The sequence below is a fragment of the Pristis pectinata genome, chromosome 21 (assembly GCF_009764475.1).
Source record: "Pristis pectinata isolate sPriPec2 chromosome 21, sPriPec2.1.pri, whole genome shotgun sequence".
Lineage (NCBI taxonomy): Eukaryota > Metazoa > Chordata > Chondrichthyes > Rhinopristiformes > Pristidae > Pristis > Pristis pectinata.
This window is the reverse complement of record NC_067425.1, coordinates 19,309,458-19,326,142: the sequence shown is the minus strand read 5'-3', so window position 1 is coordinate 19,326,142 and position 16,685 is coordinate 19,309,458. Positions and strand designations below refer to the sequence as shown.

General features: G+C 39.8%; 1 protein-coding gene across 1 annotated transcript in view; it reads left to right on the top strand.

The window, feature by feature from the left end:
• Nucleotides 1-16,002, top strand: part of tlcd2 (TLC domain containing 2) — a 59,530-nt gene extending 43,528 nt beyond the window's left edge. Inside the window, exon 4 of the mRNA XM_052035878.1 lies at nt 14,283-16,002. Within this exon, the coding sequence (XP_051891838.1) occupies nt 14,283-14,660 (378 nt within the window). The 3' untranslated portion in view covers nt 14,661-16,002. The remainder of the gene's footprint in view (nt 1-14,282) is intronic.
• The last annotated feature ends 683 nt before the right edge of the window (nt 16,003-16,685 follow it).

Below are 16,685 nucleotides of genomic sequence, written 5' to 3'. Positions count from 1 at the left end.
TGAGTCTTATCAGGTTTTATCGGGACCTTCACCCGACACATGTACACAGGCCCCATCTGGCACAAGTGGGTAGTCAGACCACACCTCTGACACACATCAAACATGTTTCAAATTATCTCATTCCCCACAGGGAGGGAATTATACAGAATTGTCCCGGGAGGGACCCCTGTGAGTAATCCCAGGAAAACTGCATACTGCTGGACTAGGACCCCAATAGGTTAAGTCCATATTTTTCCTCTTATTTATTGCGCCCCCTCCCAACTTCTACACTTCCTTGACTCTCCAATGGACCCCAACCTGCAGCTGCTGGACTTCCCTTATTTCCCTACACCCACCTTCCCACCAAACCTCAGGAGTGAGCTTCAGTCCTGCGTGTATTGCCCAAGGTCTGGAAGTGAAGCTTGAAGTGGCAGTTCCATGACTGAAATGGGAGTGGGCATGCCACTGTTACCATCACCTGGTACATCTAGAGGGGAGCATAAGATTCACCATGCCATAGTTGCTTCTTTTGTTGACGTAGGTCCCAGGTATTCTGTGGAGGGCCTCAAGTTTCTTTCCATCTCTTATTTTAAGCATCTCCCATTGCAAGATCTCCTAAATTAAACTGGCAAGGAGAAGTGTAGCAGTGAGGAGATGGGCTTAAGATAAGATAAGATTTCTTTATTAGTCACATGTACATTGAAACACACAGTGAAATGCATCTTTTGCGTAGAACGTTCTTGGGGCAGCCCGCAAGTGTCGCCATGCTTTTAGTGCCAACATAGCATGCCCACACCTTCCTAACCTGTATGTCTTTAGAATGTTGGAGGAAACAAGAGCACCTGGAGGAAACCCATGCAGACACGGGGAGAACGTACAAACTCCTGACAGACAGCAGCGGGAATTGAACCCAGGTCACTGGTGCTGTAATAGCGTTACGCTAACTGCTACACTACCGTGCTGTCACAGCAAATTTTGGGCCATTTCAGTGCTGTTAAAAATAGCTGTTTCATGTTTAGTTATGGTAAAGTATGTAAAATTATGATTTCTCTATTAATCGCACTTTATTTTCTATTTTAGGCTTTTTTGTCATTTGGCAGTTTTTCCTCTGGCTGAAGTGTCCACAAACATCAATTATCTTTTTGAAGCCCACTCTTCAGACTCAAATGGAAAAAGACAGTTGTGTAACACATCTAGATTTTTGTGACACATGCTTACTTGAGCCTGTACACTAAAGGCAAATTTCATGAATTGAAGTGTCTCTTAAAGTAGTGCAATCAGCAGAATCTCTTTTAGTACCTGGAGAAGGTTATGTTTGCAAGTGGCACAAATTTAATCATGTACCAACATAACAGGTCACAGAAAACATAAGCATAACACACTGGCATTGACATCACTTAACCTTCTGCACTGGTTTGACTGGTTTGTTCCAATGTTACTAACAAAATCAGGTGAACTTCTTCCTTCCATATACTCACATTATATATGTATAATTTTACAGTAAAAGAGCAATACTGACTGCTTGCTGATTTTTCTCCATAAACCCTATCAGTACTGAGTGGAGTTGTTTTCTACAATGCAATCCCACTAAAAATACTTAGTGAACTTGAAGCAAAAATTATGAATGTCCTGATTAAGCAGTTGAATGACAGTCATCGCTTTTACTTTAAGAGTCAGCTGTTGAATCATATCTGCCAACATCATGCTTGGCCTTCTAACGGATATACAACATACCTAGTTTAGGAATTGTGATAATTGTTATGGTTTTTGAAAGGAGGATGGGGAGGGTATGCTCGTTTGACAAGATATTTTACTATTGATTGCAAATTTATCACATGAGAGATCAATTAAATAGCAAACTACATGATGACATTTCAAATTAGTGCTTCAGTGTAGTGCAATTTAGTACAATAACACACCCAAAATTCCTTGGTAGTCGTTGCCAATTCTTATTTAAACTTCTTATTTAGGTAACAGCTGCCAGGCAATTTCAAACAAAACTACCGATTTATTGTGTTATATTATCTTCAATATTAATGATATGTCATCAGAAATTAAATTGAATTTTAGCCTTCTAGGATTGAATAAGCTTTGAACCCAAAACAGTACATTTCTATGTTTGATATCTAGTAAGTTGTCTGAGCATTAGTGCAGGAGCCATAAAGTGAGAACCTTTACTATTGATGAACACAGTCAATCTGGCAAATAGCCATATTTAACATTGCTGAAAGATAGCAGAGCTGAACCAAAAATTGACCCTTTCAGAAGTACTATATCCCTTTTTATTTTTTCAGTGGAAGTGGGTGATGTTGACATGTGACGTTTATTTCCCCTTTTATGAAGCGGCCTACTAGACTTTTCCATCTGTTCTAATGTATTAAATTTCTTAGCTGCTGTGGTCGGATCTGAACTAGCGTCTTGGGATCAGGCACTTAGTTCTCCTTAACCATGACTCTACTATACAAGTCTTTTGTCATAAAACCTCTGACCTATTCTTATAAGCTGTTGGTAGCCAGTGTGGTCTCTGTTCAGCCAACAATAACTATTGTGCAAAATTAAATTTCAAGCACTCATCCAAAATTCTAGTCTGCAGGCATTCTGGCACAGAAACAACAACAAGAGCATAAACAATGGTGGAGGTTCACAGGCAATTTTATAAGATATAAGATTTCTTTATTAGTCACATGTACATCGAAACACACAGTGAAATGCATCTTTTTGTGTAGAGTGTTCTGGAGGCAGCCCGCAAGTGTCGCCACACTTCCAGCACTGACATAGCATGCCCACACTTTCCTTTCCTTTCCATCATTGTTTTTGCCAAAGCATAATTCATAGATGAGACTGTTTGGCCCATCAAGTCTATGCTGCCTCTCAAAACAATCCCATTCTATCACCTATTTCCCTGTAACCTATGCTCTCCATCCCATTAATAACCCCCAACCCCCTGCTTTCTTTCATCAGACATTTTAATTAGCATTGGCACCCTAATCCTCCTTTATTTGCACATCTATATTTGTTGTGAAGAGCTGAATTTGACACTTTGTGGGAACAACTTGCATCAATTTTCTTCTCCCCTGGAGATTCTGTCACCAGCCACCTCGACAAGGAGTAATTGACAGTGGTCCATTAAGCTGACAACCAGTGAAATTTTGAGATGTGGAAGGAAGCCAGAGGACCCTGGGGAAAACCCATGCAATCATAATGAGAATATGCGAACCCTGGACATTACCGCAGGTCACCATTGAACCCAAGTCACTGGAGTTGTGAGAAATCTGCACCGCCACAAGCATGATGCATGCATAGGTGACCCTGTGTGGTGAAGACAGGATTGTGTTCTTAGAAAATGGGCTGTATTGCAACCTTTTGTAATGCTAAGCTGCATCATTTGCGCATCCGTCAAGAAATGTGAGTTGGAAAAAAATTGTGCAGATTTATTTCCTTTTTTTTCACATAAATTCCATAAGAGTGAACTTTATCCATATCTCAAATTTTTGGATAGTGATTTGTGAATTCTGCAAGTGCAAATTTCCATAACCCAAATGGCCCTAACTCATGGGTTGCTTGCACTTCTGTTAATCTCTCTTTTGTCTGACATTTTAATTAGCATGAACGATCTAATCCTCTTTTATTTGCACATCTATACTTGTGAAGAGCTGAATCTGACACTTTGTGCAGGCAATTTATTTTCGATAGGGTATCACTCCCATAGCCTGCAATGCTCGGCTGAATCTACCCTGACTTAGATCAGTCAGTGCACTAACTATGGGTTCCAAGAGTCATTTGGGTGAGTTAGCTGTCTTGATATGTATCTTGCTTTTAGATTTAAGAGTCCTGAAAGCATCACTATCTCTATTGAATGACTGAAGCATAATCTGGTGCATTCTTTACAGAAGGCTATGTTGTTTGGATATCAAATAATGATTAGTTTAACTGAGCTCCTCTGGTTTGACAAGTTTTATTCAGAGTTAGCAAACTCTGATGATCTGGAATCCCCGTTTGCTCGGATTAGTTATGCAATGATATACAGATTCATCATTTTAAGGGGAAGAGAGAAATTAGGAAATGTACAAGACGTTTTTACTTCCTCAATATTAAAGCTTCATTATTGTATAAGAGATGTGATGAGTTCATTAAGAAATTGAATTTGGATCCAGTTAAATGCATGACCAATAAACTATGTACATGATTTAAAGTTTACAACAGCCATTTGTTGTTCTTCCCTTGTCACAGTGACACAGCATTGTCTGCAGCAAAATGAATAACTATCATGAGTCTGACGTGAGGCACTTCTCACATGATCAGTTATAAACTGCCATGTATCCCATCCACTAACGATTACATGGAGAGCCATGCTATAATCACATTCATTTCCTCTTCAGATGCAGTTAAATTTATATGATCCCAGCTTTTCCATGCAGAAATCTTCACCTCATTGAATTTGAGGCAGGTCATCTTACACAGTTCATTTTTTCCCCCTGAATGTCCAACTGTGAAACCCCTGTCTTCAGTCTTTCTCCTGCAACTAATACTGGAGTTTGACATACTTGACCACTAATTTATTTTTCTTGACTTGTGTCTTGATTTGACTTGATTCTTTTCAAACTTGGCTTGTCTCTTTCCCAGAAAGGCATGGCCTATAATCTGGGTTTCTCTAATACTTGGTTATCTGTGTCTTAAGTTTAAGTGTCTTAAATTTCTCAACAGAAAGTTTGGTGAGTTTGAAAGTGTACTAACTTAGGACAATTTACACTTCATCGTAATTCTTAACAGAGTGGATGAGAGCAAGTTGCATAAATAAAAGAACTAGAGCTCTCATTGCAGAAAATTTACTAATCATTGTTGAACATTTTTAAAAAGAGCACCATAGTGGTGAGACTAAAACTGAATCCAAACCAGCTGATTGATGGTACCTCCAACAGATGGAAAATAAATACATTCATTAAAATTTTCTATAGATGTTTGGTTACCTGTGGACAGAGTTCAGATTTTCTTTGAGTCTATGGCAGTTTCCTCCCACAAAATGGATTATAGATTAGCAGATACCACCCAACTGAAAGATACAGCTCATTACAAATCCTCTGCAACCCATTATAGTCTGAAGACACAAGAGATTGCAAATTCTGGAACCTGGAACAACAACAAACCGCTAGAGAAACTCAGCATTTCAGAGAGGGGAGATTGACCCTTAGTCTACTTTTAGTCCTGATGCAGGGCTTCAACCTGAAATGTCAACAATTCCTACCACACACACACACACACACACACACACACACACACACACACACACACACACACACACACACACACACACAGCTTACTTTGCTGAGTTCCTCCAGCAGATTGTTTGTTGCTGAATTATATCTGAATTTTGCGGTTGATCGTGAAGGATGGCTGCCAGCCATTTATTGTATTCGCAACTGACCATACGCTTCTTTTGCAGGCATTTGAGCAGCAGTTTGTGGCATGGAGTCATTTTGAACGTGCTGACCTCTATAGAGAATCTGGGTATAAGAATTAAAACTGTGTGTTACTGTCATGGAAGTGGCTGTGTGCATGACTCTGTGAAAGCTGATGGCCTCAGTGTCATTGTTAATGTCAAATCAGAGCCACTGCTTAATTTGTTCCAAAACTATAAGGAAATAAAAGAACTAGGGAGTCCATAAGAACTCCACCAAGTGAGACATTATGAAAAGGTGTGAGCAGGATATTTAGCTGTGAAGAATTCTTGGAAAATAAATAAGTACAGTTTTAGAAGTAAAGTTGAAGCTCTCTAGTCCAGCACCCCTGGGGCCTGGCTTGTGCCAGAGCACAGAAAATGCCCTGTGAATCCCCTACATAAAACATATGACTAACCCCCTGACTTGCCAGGTCATAAAAAGTACAATAAAGATAAAAACAGAAAATAAAACCATCATTAATGCCATCAGAAAGTTTTTATTGCTTCATGAAATATAATATGAAACTTGCAATTGAAAAGCTGTACTGTATTTTAATTTACACTTAATGCTGTTGAAATATACACATACATTATAAAGCTTAAAACAGAAAAACGAAAATAAATTTACTTTTAATGCTGCCATATGTTCACTTTCAATGTGTTCTAATGGTTACTGGTAGCTTAGGTTACATCAGGGTCGGTAGGTACCTGTGCATCGGGGCAGAAGAGGTGGAGGGGAGTGGATTATCTTTGCCAGATTGCTCCTCATTAGTCTTCTCAACTGTTTTTTTGAACCACTGTTCCAAAGCAGCTTGCTTAATGTCCTGTGTTTTTCCTTTATTACAAAGCAAGAAATTACGTCTGTTTACTTATTTCAAACAAAATTAATTAAAGTCCCTTTGTTCAAGTCCTGCAGTTAAATTTCTAGTCAGCTGGATACACGTATCAAAAGAAATTCTTTCTTCAACTTCCCCTTCTGTATTTCCTTCATCATCATCTTGTTTCTTCTTGCCTTGCTGAACCCTTTCTACAATCTCTTTATCAGAGGGTTGGTAAGCAAGTGGCACTTTTTCATTGACATTCATCTACTTCGGTAGCATAGCAGTTAGCGCGACGCTATTACAGCACCAGCGATCGGGGTTCGATTCCCGTCACTGTCTGTAAGGAGTTTGTACGTTCTCCCATGTCTGCGTGGGTTTCCGCCGGGTGCTCCAGTTTCCTCCCACATTCTAAAGACGTACAGGTAGGTTAATTTGGGGTTTAAAATGGGCGGCGCGGACACGATGGGCCAGAAGGGCCTGTTACCACGCTGTAAATAAAATTTTAAAAAAGAATTTAAAAAATATCTTTGGTTACTTCAAGACACTGAGCATACCCTTAGCATACTCCACCAATTCTCGGATGATTTTCTTTTCACTAGAAACTCTAAACACAGCGAAGTTAGGATCTCTTTCTCTTCCTCAGACATTCAGGTTGGCCACAGTTTGTGCCAGCCACCCTGCAGTGTACGATTATCAACTTTATCCCAGGCTGAAGCAAGTGACCACCTGATATCCTTTAGATTAAATTCCTTTCTGAACGATGCAACAGGCTTCACGTTATTCACTGCAATGAGCAAACAGTGCAGGAACTCTGATCTGTATTTAAATTTCAGGACACAGGGCTGAATCAAAGAGATACAGTTAGGAGGTAAATAATCCCAATAACATTATCTTTGACTAAGCGATCTGCTTTGGTCAAGATGAGCTGAACAAGCAAAAGTATTTTGCACTTTGGATCGAGGCCATCAGAGTTGCAACACGCCCTCGCTTCTAGTACAAGATAATTTTCAAACCATTCGATACATAGTTTTGATGTTATCCATCCTTTCTTGTTACCATGGTAGATAACAGGAAAATAATTTCACCCCTTTAAAGGCCCTTGGGCACACACTCTAACCAATTAACATGAGCTTGCACTTGGGTCTGCCAGCTGCATTGCTGCAGCCAAGAATTGTGAGCCTATTCTTGGAATTCTTACCTCTGGTTGGAGACTCCTCAGTCTGCTGGGCAGGAGATTTTCATGGCGTGCAAAACCAAAACAGACTGGTCTCATCAGCGTTGTACACTTGTTCTGGAGATAAAGTTTCCATTGCCACTAACTGTGCAAATTCATCAACAAATTTTGCCACAGCCTCAATGTTAATACCTTGTTTTTCGCCGCACGCACTATGCAATGAAATACCATGCTTACTTTTAAACTTGTATAGCCATCTGGTGAATATTCACAGTCATACTCAAGGTTCAGCCCTTGATGAAATATTTTCGCCTGCCCCAAAATGCTCACACCGTCATTACGTCTAAGTTTAAGTCACTTTATAAGTGCCCTGTCTAATTCCATGCCCTTTCCAGTTTCCAAAGTTTTCCGACACTTTAAACTTTACTGACTTCCATTCTCGGCAAAAAACTTTAAAATTTCCTCTTTTTATTTCTTTAATTTATAAACAGTTGATGAGCTAATACCATAGAACTTGCACAAGACACTTACCAAAGTTTTTTTTAAATCTAATTTCTTCAGAAATTCCACCTTTTCAAGGATAGATAATGACTTATGCTTATTAGTACCTTTACCACCTCTCACACCTCCTGGTCTCTTGGAAGACATACTATAGGGCTAAAATATAGGCAAAATACTGTATAATTAAAGACATAAGTGTGTAACCAAAACACTGGGCTACAAATATAAACAAACTAGGCAGCTTGGTGCTGCTGATACAGCCATCTAGAGACCGCTCTGCAAACCAATAGCGCCAAAAGATGTCACGCCATGGGATTTTCTGGACCAGAGAGTTTCAACCTGTACTAACTTCACTTTGTGCTAGTTGTCTACCAGAAGTTGGAAAAATGTAGAAACTAATGTGGTTGGAGCCAATGGTTATTAAATGAGTCCCAGATATTTAGCGCAATAGAACTTTCTTTGTCTTTATCCTGTTTCATTGCAAATGTCCATAGACTTTCTTGTTGGCATTTGAGTGTCGGTTTGTGGCATGGGGTCCTTTTCAATATGCTGCCCTCAACAGAGGGGATCTATTACTGTTTTTAGCTGGTGGGGGGTTGGTATTATGACGTTATATTTTATCTTGCGGTTCATTATTAATTGACAGTTTTATAAACTGTAACTGCCAGATTGATTTTATTATGGAACAGTGGCTGTACAGTTTGTCCTTCCACTCCAGAATTGCCTGACTACATTCTTGATCTCTAATGCTTCTCAGTGTATCATTATCTTGTCCAAGAACAAAATGGAACTTGCAGTAAGTGCGAACCAATTAAGGATATAAGTAACTTCTGCTAAAATCAATTAAGTAGATTGCAAATAAAAGTTGACTTGCAGATTGTGACTTGTACAATATGACTGAGTGTGGACACCGTGTGATGTTTGAGTAATTTTTGTGGTAAAAGCTCACAAAAAAAAGGAAAGTTTCACATGTGAGTAATTAGTGGAAGAAATTTTGGATGTTAAGCCCATTTCTTTTACTTGGAGTTGCTTGTATTACACGTGTGCATTTTCTCCATCAGCACAGGGTGTCATTGCAGTGCAAAGCATAGTACATTGCCACCTGGTGTTTGGTTTAGGCTACTGTCAAAGATGTGGATTTTTATCATCAAAAACCACATGCATAATGTGACCACTATTAACCAACCTCCACCCCCAACCATACATCATGAATGGAGCTCTTTTACTGGGCTCCATGAAAGATTTATTTTGGAGTGTTCTGTTTAAAAATCTATTCAATTGTTATGCTTTGCTCCATATCACTGAGGGTACATTGGAGGATTTATGATTTCATCATTGAAGTCGTTGCATAGTCAACATTGATTCAGTTTTCAAAAACTAGTATCAGTCAGACAAAGTAACCAGATAAATACTGGGTGTTAAGCTATGGAGCATTATCCCTGTGTGCAGCCTCTATTCATTGTCAGTCTGAATAGGTTTGCTCAATATAAGATTAAAATTCAATCTGAGCCTGAGTCTTTAATATTTTCCATGCCCAGCTCCACCTTTGCTATAAATATGACAATTTTGAACAGCCCACTGATCTCTCTGAGGATGAAATGCCAACTTTCAAAAACAGGATGGATGCAGCAATGCAAAGTAAATCATCCTGATCTTAATACAGTACTGAGCCAGGCATAGCCTGACCTGACCCAAACCCAACATAAGTGGTTGGATCCTGTCGGGCTTGGGTCATGTAGGCATGTTCTAATTGTGAGGGTATCACCTTTCCTAATGAACAATTGAATTCATATTTACCAGTAATCCCCAAAGCTTCTGGGAGAGAACTTATCACCATGAGGTGTTGCAAAGCCTCACACCTACAGACCTTGGCAGAAGCTTCCTCTGTTTAGCTGTTGCAGAAGTCAGACTTCATGGGAGGCTGGAGATGAAATTCCAGAGGCCCTTGCGGAGATATTTGCTTTATCATTAGCCACTGGTGAAATTCCCGAAGACTGGAAAGTGGCTAATGTCATTCCGTTGGCTAAGAAGGGTAGCAAGGACAAGCTAGGGAACTACAGGCCGGTCAGCCTGACATCAGTAGTGGGGAAGTTACTGGAGGGAATTCTGAGGGGCAAGATCTACCAGCATTTGGATAGACAAGAGTCTGATTAGGAGGAGTCAGCACGGCATTGTGTGTGGAAAGTCGTGCTTGGTGAATCTTTTGGAGTTTTTTTTTTGAAGAGGTAACCAAAAAAGTAAATGAGGTTAGGTCAGTGGATGTTGCCTGTTTGGACTTTAGCAAAGCCTTCGACAAGGTCCCACATGGTAGGCTGGTCTGGAAGGTTAGGTCCCATGGAATCCAGGGAGAGCTAGTTAAGTGGATTCAAAATTGGCTTGGAGGTAGGAAGCAGAGGGTGGCCGTTGAAGGTTTTTTTCTTCAGAATGGAGGCCAGTGACTAGTGGTGTGCCGCAGGGGTCGGTGTTGGGACCTTTGTTATTCATTATTTACCTAAATGATTTGGATGCAAATGCACAAGGCTTGATCAGTAAATTTGCGGATGACATGAAATTAGGAGGTGTTGTTGATAGTGAAGAAGGTTATCGTAGATTACAGGGGGATCTTGATCAGTTAGGGAAATGGGTTGAGGAGTGGCAAATGAATTTCAGTGGTAGGGCCCTTGGGAGTGTAATGGGACCTAGGAGTACAAGTGTATAGTTCGTTGAAGGGGGCATCACAGGCAGACAGGGTGGTGAAAAAGGTGCTTAGTATGCTGACATTCATCAGTCAGGGCATTGAGTATAGGAGTTAGGACACTATGTTGCAGTCGTACAAGTTGTTGGTGAGGCTGCACTTGGAGTACTGTGTACAGTGCTGGTCGCCGTATTATGGAAAAGATGTGGTTAAACTGGAAAAAGTGCAGAGAAGACTTATGAGGATGTTGCCATGACTAGAGAGCCTGAGTTCCAGGGAGAGGTTGGCCAGGCTAGGTCTTTATTCCTTGGAACGTAGGGGAATGAGGGGCAACCATTTCTATAAGAAATGTTTAGAATTATGAGAGGCATTGATAAGGTGGACGGTAACAGTCTTTTCCCCAGGGTAGTGGAGTCCAAAACTAGGGTGCATAGGTTTAGGGTGAGAGGGGAAAGATCTAAAAGGGACCTGAGGGGCAACTTTTTCACGCAGAGGGTGGTGAGTTTATGGAATGAACTGCCAGAGGAAGTGGTTGGGACAGGTACAATAGTATCATTTAAGAAACATTTGGATAGGTACATGGAGGAGCAGGGCTTGGAGGGATATGGGCTGAACACAGGAAATTGGGACCAGCTGAATGGGCACCATGGTCGGCATGGACTGGTTGGGCCAAAGGGCCTGTATCTGTGCTGTATTACTCTATGACTCTATGACACCATAACTAGAAAACCTGCAGTAAAATATAAACTGAGAAGAGACTAACAACATGAGATCATTGTTTGTTTCCCAATATCCTTGTGTCCGCATAATCTCAGAGCACTTCTGAAGGTGTGTTAATTATTTCCAAAGCACTGGAATGGAAATGAATCAGAGGAAGTTCAGGAGATTCCTTTACAGACAGTTTTTTAAACTTTTCAACATATTCATCTTACCCATGTGAGCCAAACTCCTTTTGTTTCTTCCCTTGTCTAATCTCCGTTCACTCAAATGGCCATTGGTGTCTTCACCCTAGTGTCTGTGTTTAAAATACCAGGCATATTATGGCACAGAAGGAGGCCATTCAGCCCTCAGCAGAGCTATTCTGTCAGTCCCATATCCCCTTTCCCTTCCTGCCCTGTAACCTTTTCTCACTCATATGCCCATCAGCTTCTCTTTTGTCACCTACTGCACCAAGGTAATTTACAATACCAATTATTCACAGTGCTTTGGAAATAATTAACCCACCCTTCAGAAGTGCTCTGAGGTGATTGGGATACAAACAATGATCTCATGTTGTTAGTCTCTTCTCAGTTCATATTTTACTGCAGGTTATAGAGCCATAGAGCAATACAGCACGGATACAAGTCCTTCAGCCCAACCAGTCTATGCCAATCACAGTGCTCACCCAACTAGTCCCAATATCCTGGAGAATAATTTGTACTACTAACTTCTAATATTATCTGATGAATAAAATGATTCTTTATTTCAGCTAATGATATTCTGGAGAGCCTGTTATATTCATAAAGTAATGACTTTTGTTGTTCTTTAGGGTTATTGACTTATGGTTACTCATGCTTTAGTGATATAAGCTGTTGTTGCTTATGGGCCACATTTATTCCCCCTTCTCTAAATGTTGTTGAGGAGGTAGTGGTGAGCCACCACTTTTAACCCAATGTTTGAAGTCTCATTACAGCAACTGCCTTCTCCTTTTACAGACTGGCTAATGGTCATTTGGAACTAAAGTCTTTGTGCCTTGCCAGATAGCTATGACACTGTTGTATCACTAAATCTATCCATCTTGTATAACAGTTGTCAGTGCAAATTGTCAATACCGATGGAGCCAGTAATGCCACACAGCTGCATCACTTAACTGTTTCAAGGTTAAGTGGCTAATCCACAGCAAATGCCCTTAAATCCAGGGTAATGCTGTAATTACTTGACTATTGTTAGCACTTGCCATTTAACAGCCAAGCCTGTTATACAAGCAGGGGTTAGGTTTCAAAAATATTTATTGGTGGTTTTACTGCATATGAAAGAGTAAATATGCAAATTTGATTAACCAGAAGAAATCTGTAAAAGAAAGCTAGGCTAAAACTTTGGGATAAAAGATTTTCCTTCCAATTCCTGTGTAGGACACTGTGCTGTGTCTTTTCAACATTTGTTGTTTTATCTGATTTCCAGCACTTTTTTTTATTATCACAAGTTATATTTTTACAAGCTATAATTTTTGAAGTTAAATCAGAAAACCAATTGTCCCATTAAGCTTAACCCTCTGGCAGCACTTCCATTTTAAGCATTTGATGATCTTCTGAAAAACATTGACTACAAATCTACCTGATCAGTTTCTTCCAAGAAATGCTTCCTAACATGTTTTACATTTATGGGGTACAACTGCTGCAGTGACAAACATGATAAATGTGTGCTCAGGACATGCATATCTGCCATTGTGAATTTGGTTTTTGACTGCATTATCTTCATAACTGGGGCCGTCTGTTGAGCACCAGAGCCTTGCTTCAAGTAACATTGCCCACGGCTAAGCCAGAAAAAGCTGACCTTCCCCTTAAAATGGTTTTTAAAAACAAATGTGTGACAACTGGATAAAGCACACCCCTGCCTTGGTTAGTTGTCAAACAAAGAAAAGCTGTTTTTAAAAAATTTAATCAATTGAAATATTAATTACTGAAAAAGCACTTAAGCAACAATTGGATATTTAACAAAACAATTCAACAAATGCAAATTAGCTTTTTTCCTTACAGCCATTCCTCTCTATTGAAATGAATGAACATGCTGGTGCAGATTCAGTGGGCAGATTTCCCACTGTAGGTGCTGCCAAATTGTGGCAGCTCACGTTCCCACTGCTGGTCTCATGGGGAGTCTAGTGTTGAAGCACACTGGGGAATTCACAAATGAAATGTGGCCAGCGGGTTCAGGATTTTCCTAGCAACAAACAATCTGTTGGAGGAACTCGGCAGGTCAAGCAGAAGCTATGGGGAGGGCAAAGGAACGGTCGACACTTCAGGTCGAAATCTGCATCAGTCCTGATGCAGGGTTTCGACCTGAAACATCAACAATTCCTTTCCTCCCTACAGATGCTGCCTGACCTGCTGAGTTCCTTCAACAGATTGTTTGTTGTTCCAGATTCCAGCATCTGTAGTCTCTTGTGTCTCCTCAGTATTTCCCTATTTGTCTATGGGAATTCGGAACTGTCAGCATCCCGACAAGCCTTAAGTGCAGCATAAACATCAGCATAGACTGGCTAGTACAATTGGCCTCTTTCTGTATATCCTTTGTAATCGTATTTTAAAATACCTTGCACATCTCAAGGTTTTCCTTCACCCATGTTCTAGGCTAAAACTGAAGCCAGTCTTTCTTGTGTATAAGGTGATTGCGAGGAGGAGAGAAATCATCATTCTTAAGTGAGTAACAGTGAACTCAGTTGTAACAGCAGAAAATGCTGGAACCACTCAGTAGATCTGGCAACGTCTATGGAAAGAGAAGCAGAATTAATGTTTTGTTCAAAGACCCTTCATTAGTCCTGAAATATAGATAGTTTCTCTTTCCAGGGATGCTGCCTGACCTGCTGACCTGTTTCCAGCATGTTCAGTTTGTATTTCAGATTTCCAACATTTTAATTTCTCAGTTAAAGGCTTTATTTACAGAGCTCTTTCCCATTCTGTTTTCTGCATGCCCTGATATCAAATGTTGTTTATTTCCTAGGTAATTATTTGTTTCGGCATATCTGTGTGCGTCTGCAGCTACATTGGGTTTGCGGTGGTTGCCTTACTGGTTGAAATCAACTCGATCTTTCTCCACCTGAGGCAGATTCTTCTGATGGCCAACATGGGCAAATCTACTCTGTTCCGCATCAACAGCATTATCAATCTGGGAACGTACATCATCTTCCGTATTAGCACTCTGGCATGGATGACGCGCTGGCTGGTCCTAAATCGTGACAACCTTCCTCTATGGGCCTACAGCATTAGCAGTGGGGGAATGGCCATCATGACTCTGATGAACATTGTGCTATTTTACCGACTACTGAGAAGTGACTTCCTGAAATCCAGCAGAGAAGGGAAGAAGGAAAACGAAAAATAAAATTGATATGGTGTTCTTCCCATGGTACTGATGCTTGGAGTTATTTACAGAAAAGGGAGCATTTTTGCTCCTTTGAACAGAAATTTGCTTAAATTCAATTAATGTGGAATTCTAAACTGCTTGATTGTCTTATATATTATATATATATATATATATAATGTATATATATATAATGTATATATATATATGTTTGGGTTTGTACCTACTTAATCTTCTTGTATCTAACACTGTGGATTGTATTTTAAAATGAAAATGATACAATAATTATGCAAACATTGAATTTTCTTTTAAACAAATGCCTCTAGATGTGCTACAGAGTAAAATTCCTTAATCTTTCTCTACCTCACATCGAACTACATTACACAAGTATTAATGTTATCGAGCATAGCTTCACTGCAGATATGTGTCAAGCTATTCTGACAGTGCCTCGTAAATCCCACCCTGACTTGGAAATATGTCATCTTCAAGATCATTGGGTCTAATTCCTTAACCTCCCTACCCAACAGCAGCATAGGACATTACAGCACAGTAAGACCCTTCGGCCTACGATGTTGTGCCGACATTTCATCCTGCTCTAAGATCTATCTAACCCATCCCTCCCACATAGCCCTCCATAGCATTGGAGTCCCTTCACCAAAAGAACGACTATGGCTCAAGAAGGTGGGGCAGCATCATCTTCTCAAAGACGATCAGGGTTGGGCTATAGATGCTGGCCTTGAATTAATGATGAGCTATGAGGACTGAGACAGTAGCATGTCAAAGATATTCTGGAAATAAAACATTGAACAATGTCATGAAATACAGTGTTCATTTATCAAATGTTTTCATTTAGTTATATGGTTGACAGGTTGTTCCTGGGTTTATATAGACTGAAGGCATATTTTAAATAGCCATGCAGATGTTCTGTGATAGTGGTGTTTACATGATACGTGGACTAAGCATGTATATAATCATCTTGAAAGTGCATATCTTCACAAGCTGTAATATTTGGAGATCTATCTGTGTGTGCAACTTAAATATTTTTGGAACTGTTACCAATCATCTCTGGCCCTTTCTTTTACTGGTATTTTATGATAAAATTGAGTTTTTGTTTGAGTATTTGCTTCCGTATTCACACTTCTGTGATGCAAGGTTTCCAGTATGTAGAGAGTAATTATTTTTATTTTTATGAGAAATAATTTCATTTGTGTTTATAAATGTATTTATCCAGTGACAAAATGAGGCACCAATTCTGAGACTGCCCTTCGAGGATTTTTTATGTTTTGACTAATGATATAAAATGTGTGGAATTTGCTCAAAGATATTAAATATGAAGCATTGTTCTGATGAATTTACGACTATTAATTTGGAAGCATTTACTACCCAGGTTCTCGTCAGACCTGAAGGTATTGACACTGAATTTCCAGATATTGAGTATGGATCTGACTTCTGCCCTCAACTATGTATCAAATCTGAAAACCTTTAATTAATAGAATGTTAATTGACTATTTGTTGATCAAGAGGGTGGCAGGAGAAGTCTAGAACTTTTTGCCAAAAAGGGTGATAGAGATAGAAACCTTATTACACTTAAACGGTGTTTGGATATGTAATTGTTGTGCAATGACATAAAGGTCTATAGACTAGTGCTGGAAGGTGGGATTAGGCCAGGTAACACAATGGTTTGAAAAGCCTGTCTTGTGTCATTAATATACTATCATTCTATCCCTTGCTTTTCTATGTCCTGGTACCTCCAAAGTTTTATTTTAATTTGTAGAAAAATATTCACAGTAAGATCAAGCTCTGACTCCTGTAACATGATCAGAAACTTTAGGAATGGGTGTAATCTATTCTTTAAAGCAGACTGCAGCCCAGCGGCCAAATTGGTCGCATGGTGACTCTTGATCTTAGTCCACTAAAGGCATCAGATTTTCCACCACCCATGACCATCAAGGCACCCATGTCTCGCCATTGCAAAGAAAATGTGTTGATATATTTTGGTGTTTGCAGGTGGGTGATCAAATATTGGATGAAAGGGGTAGGATTAGA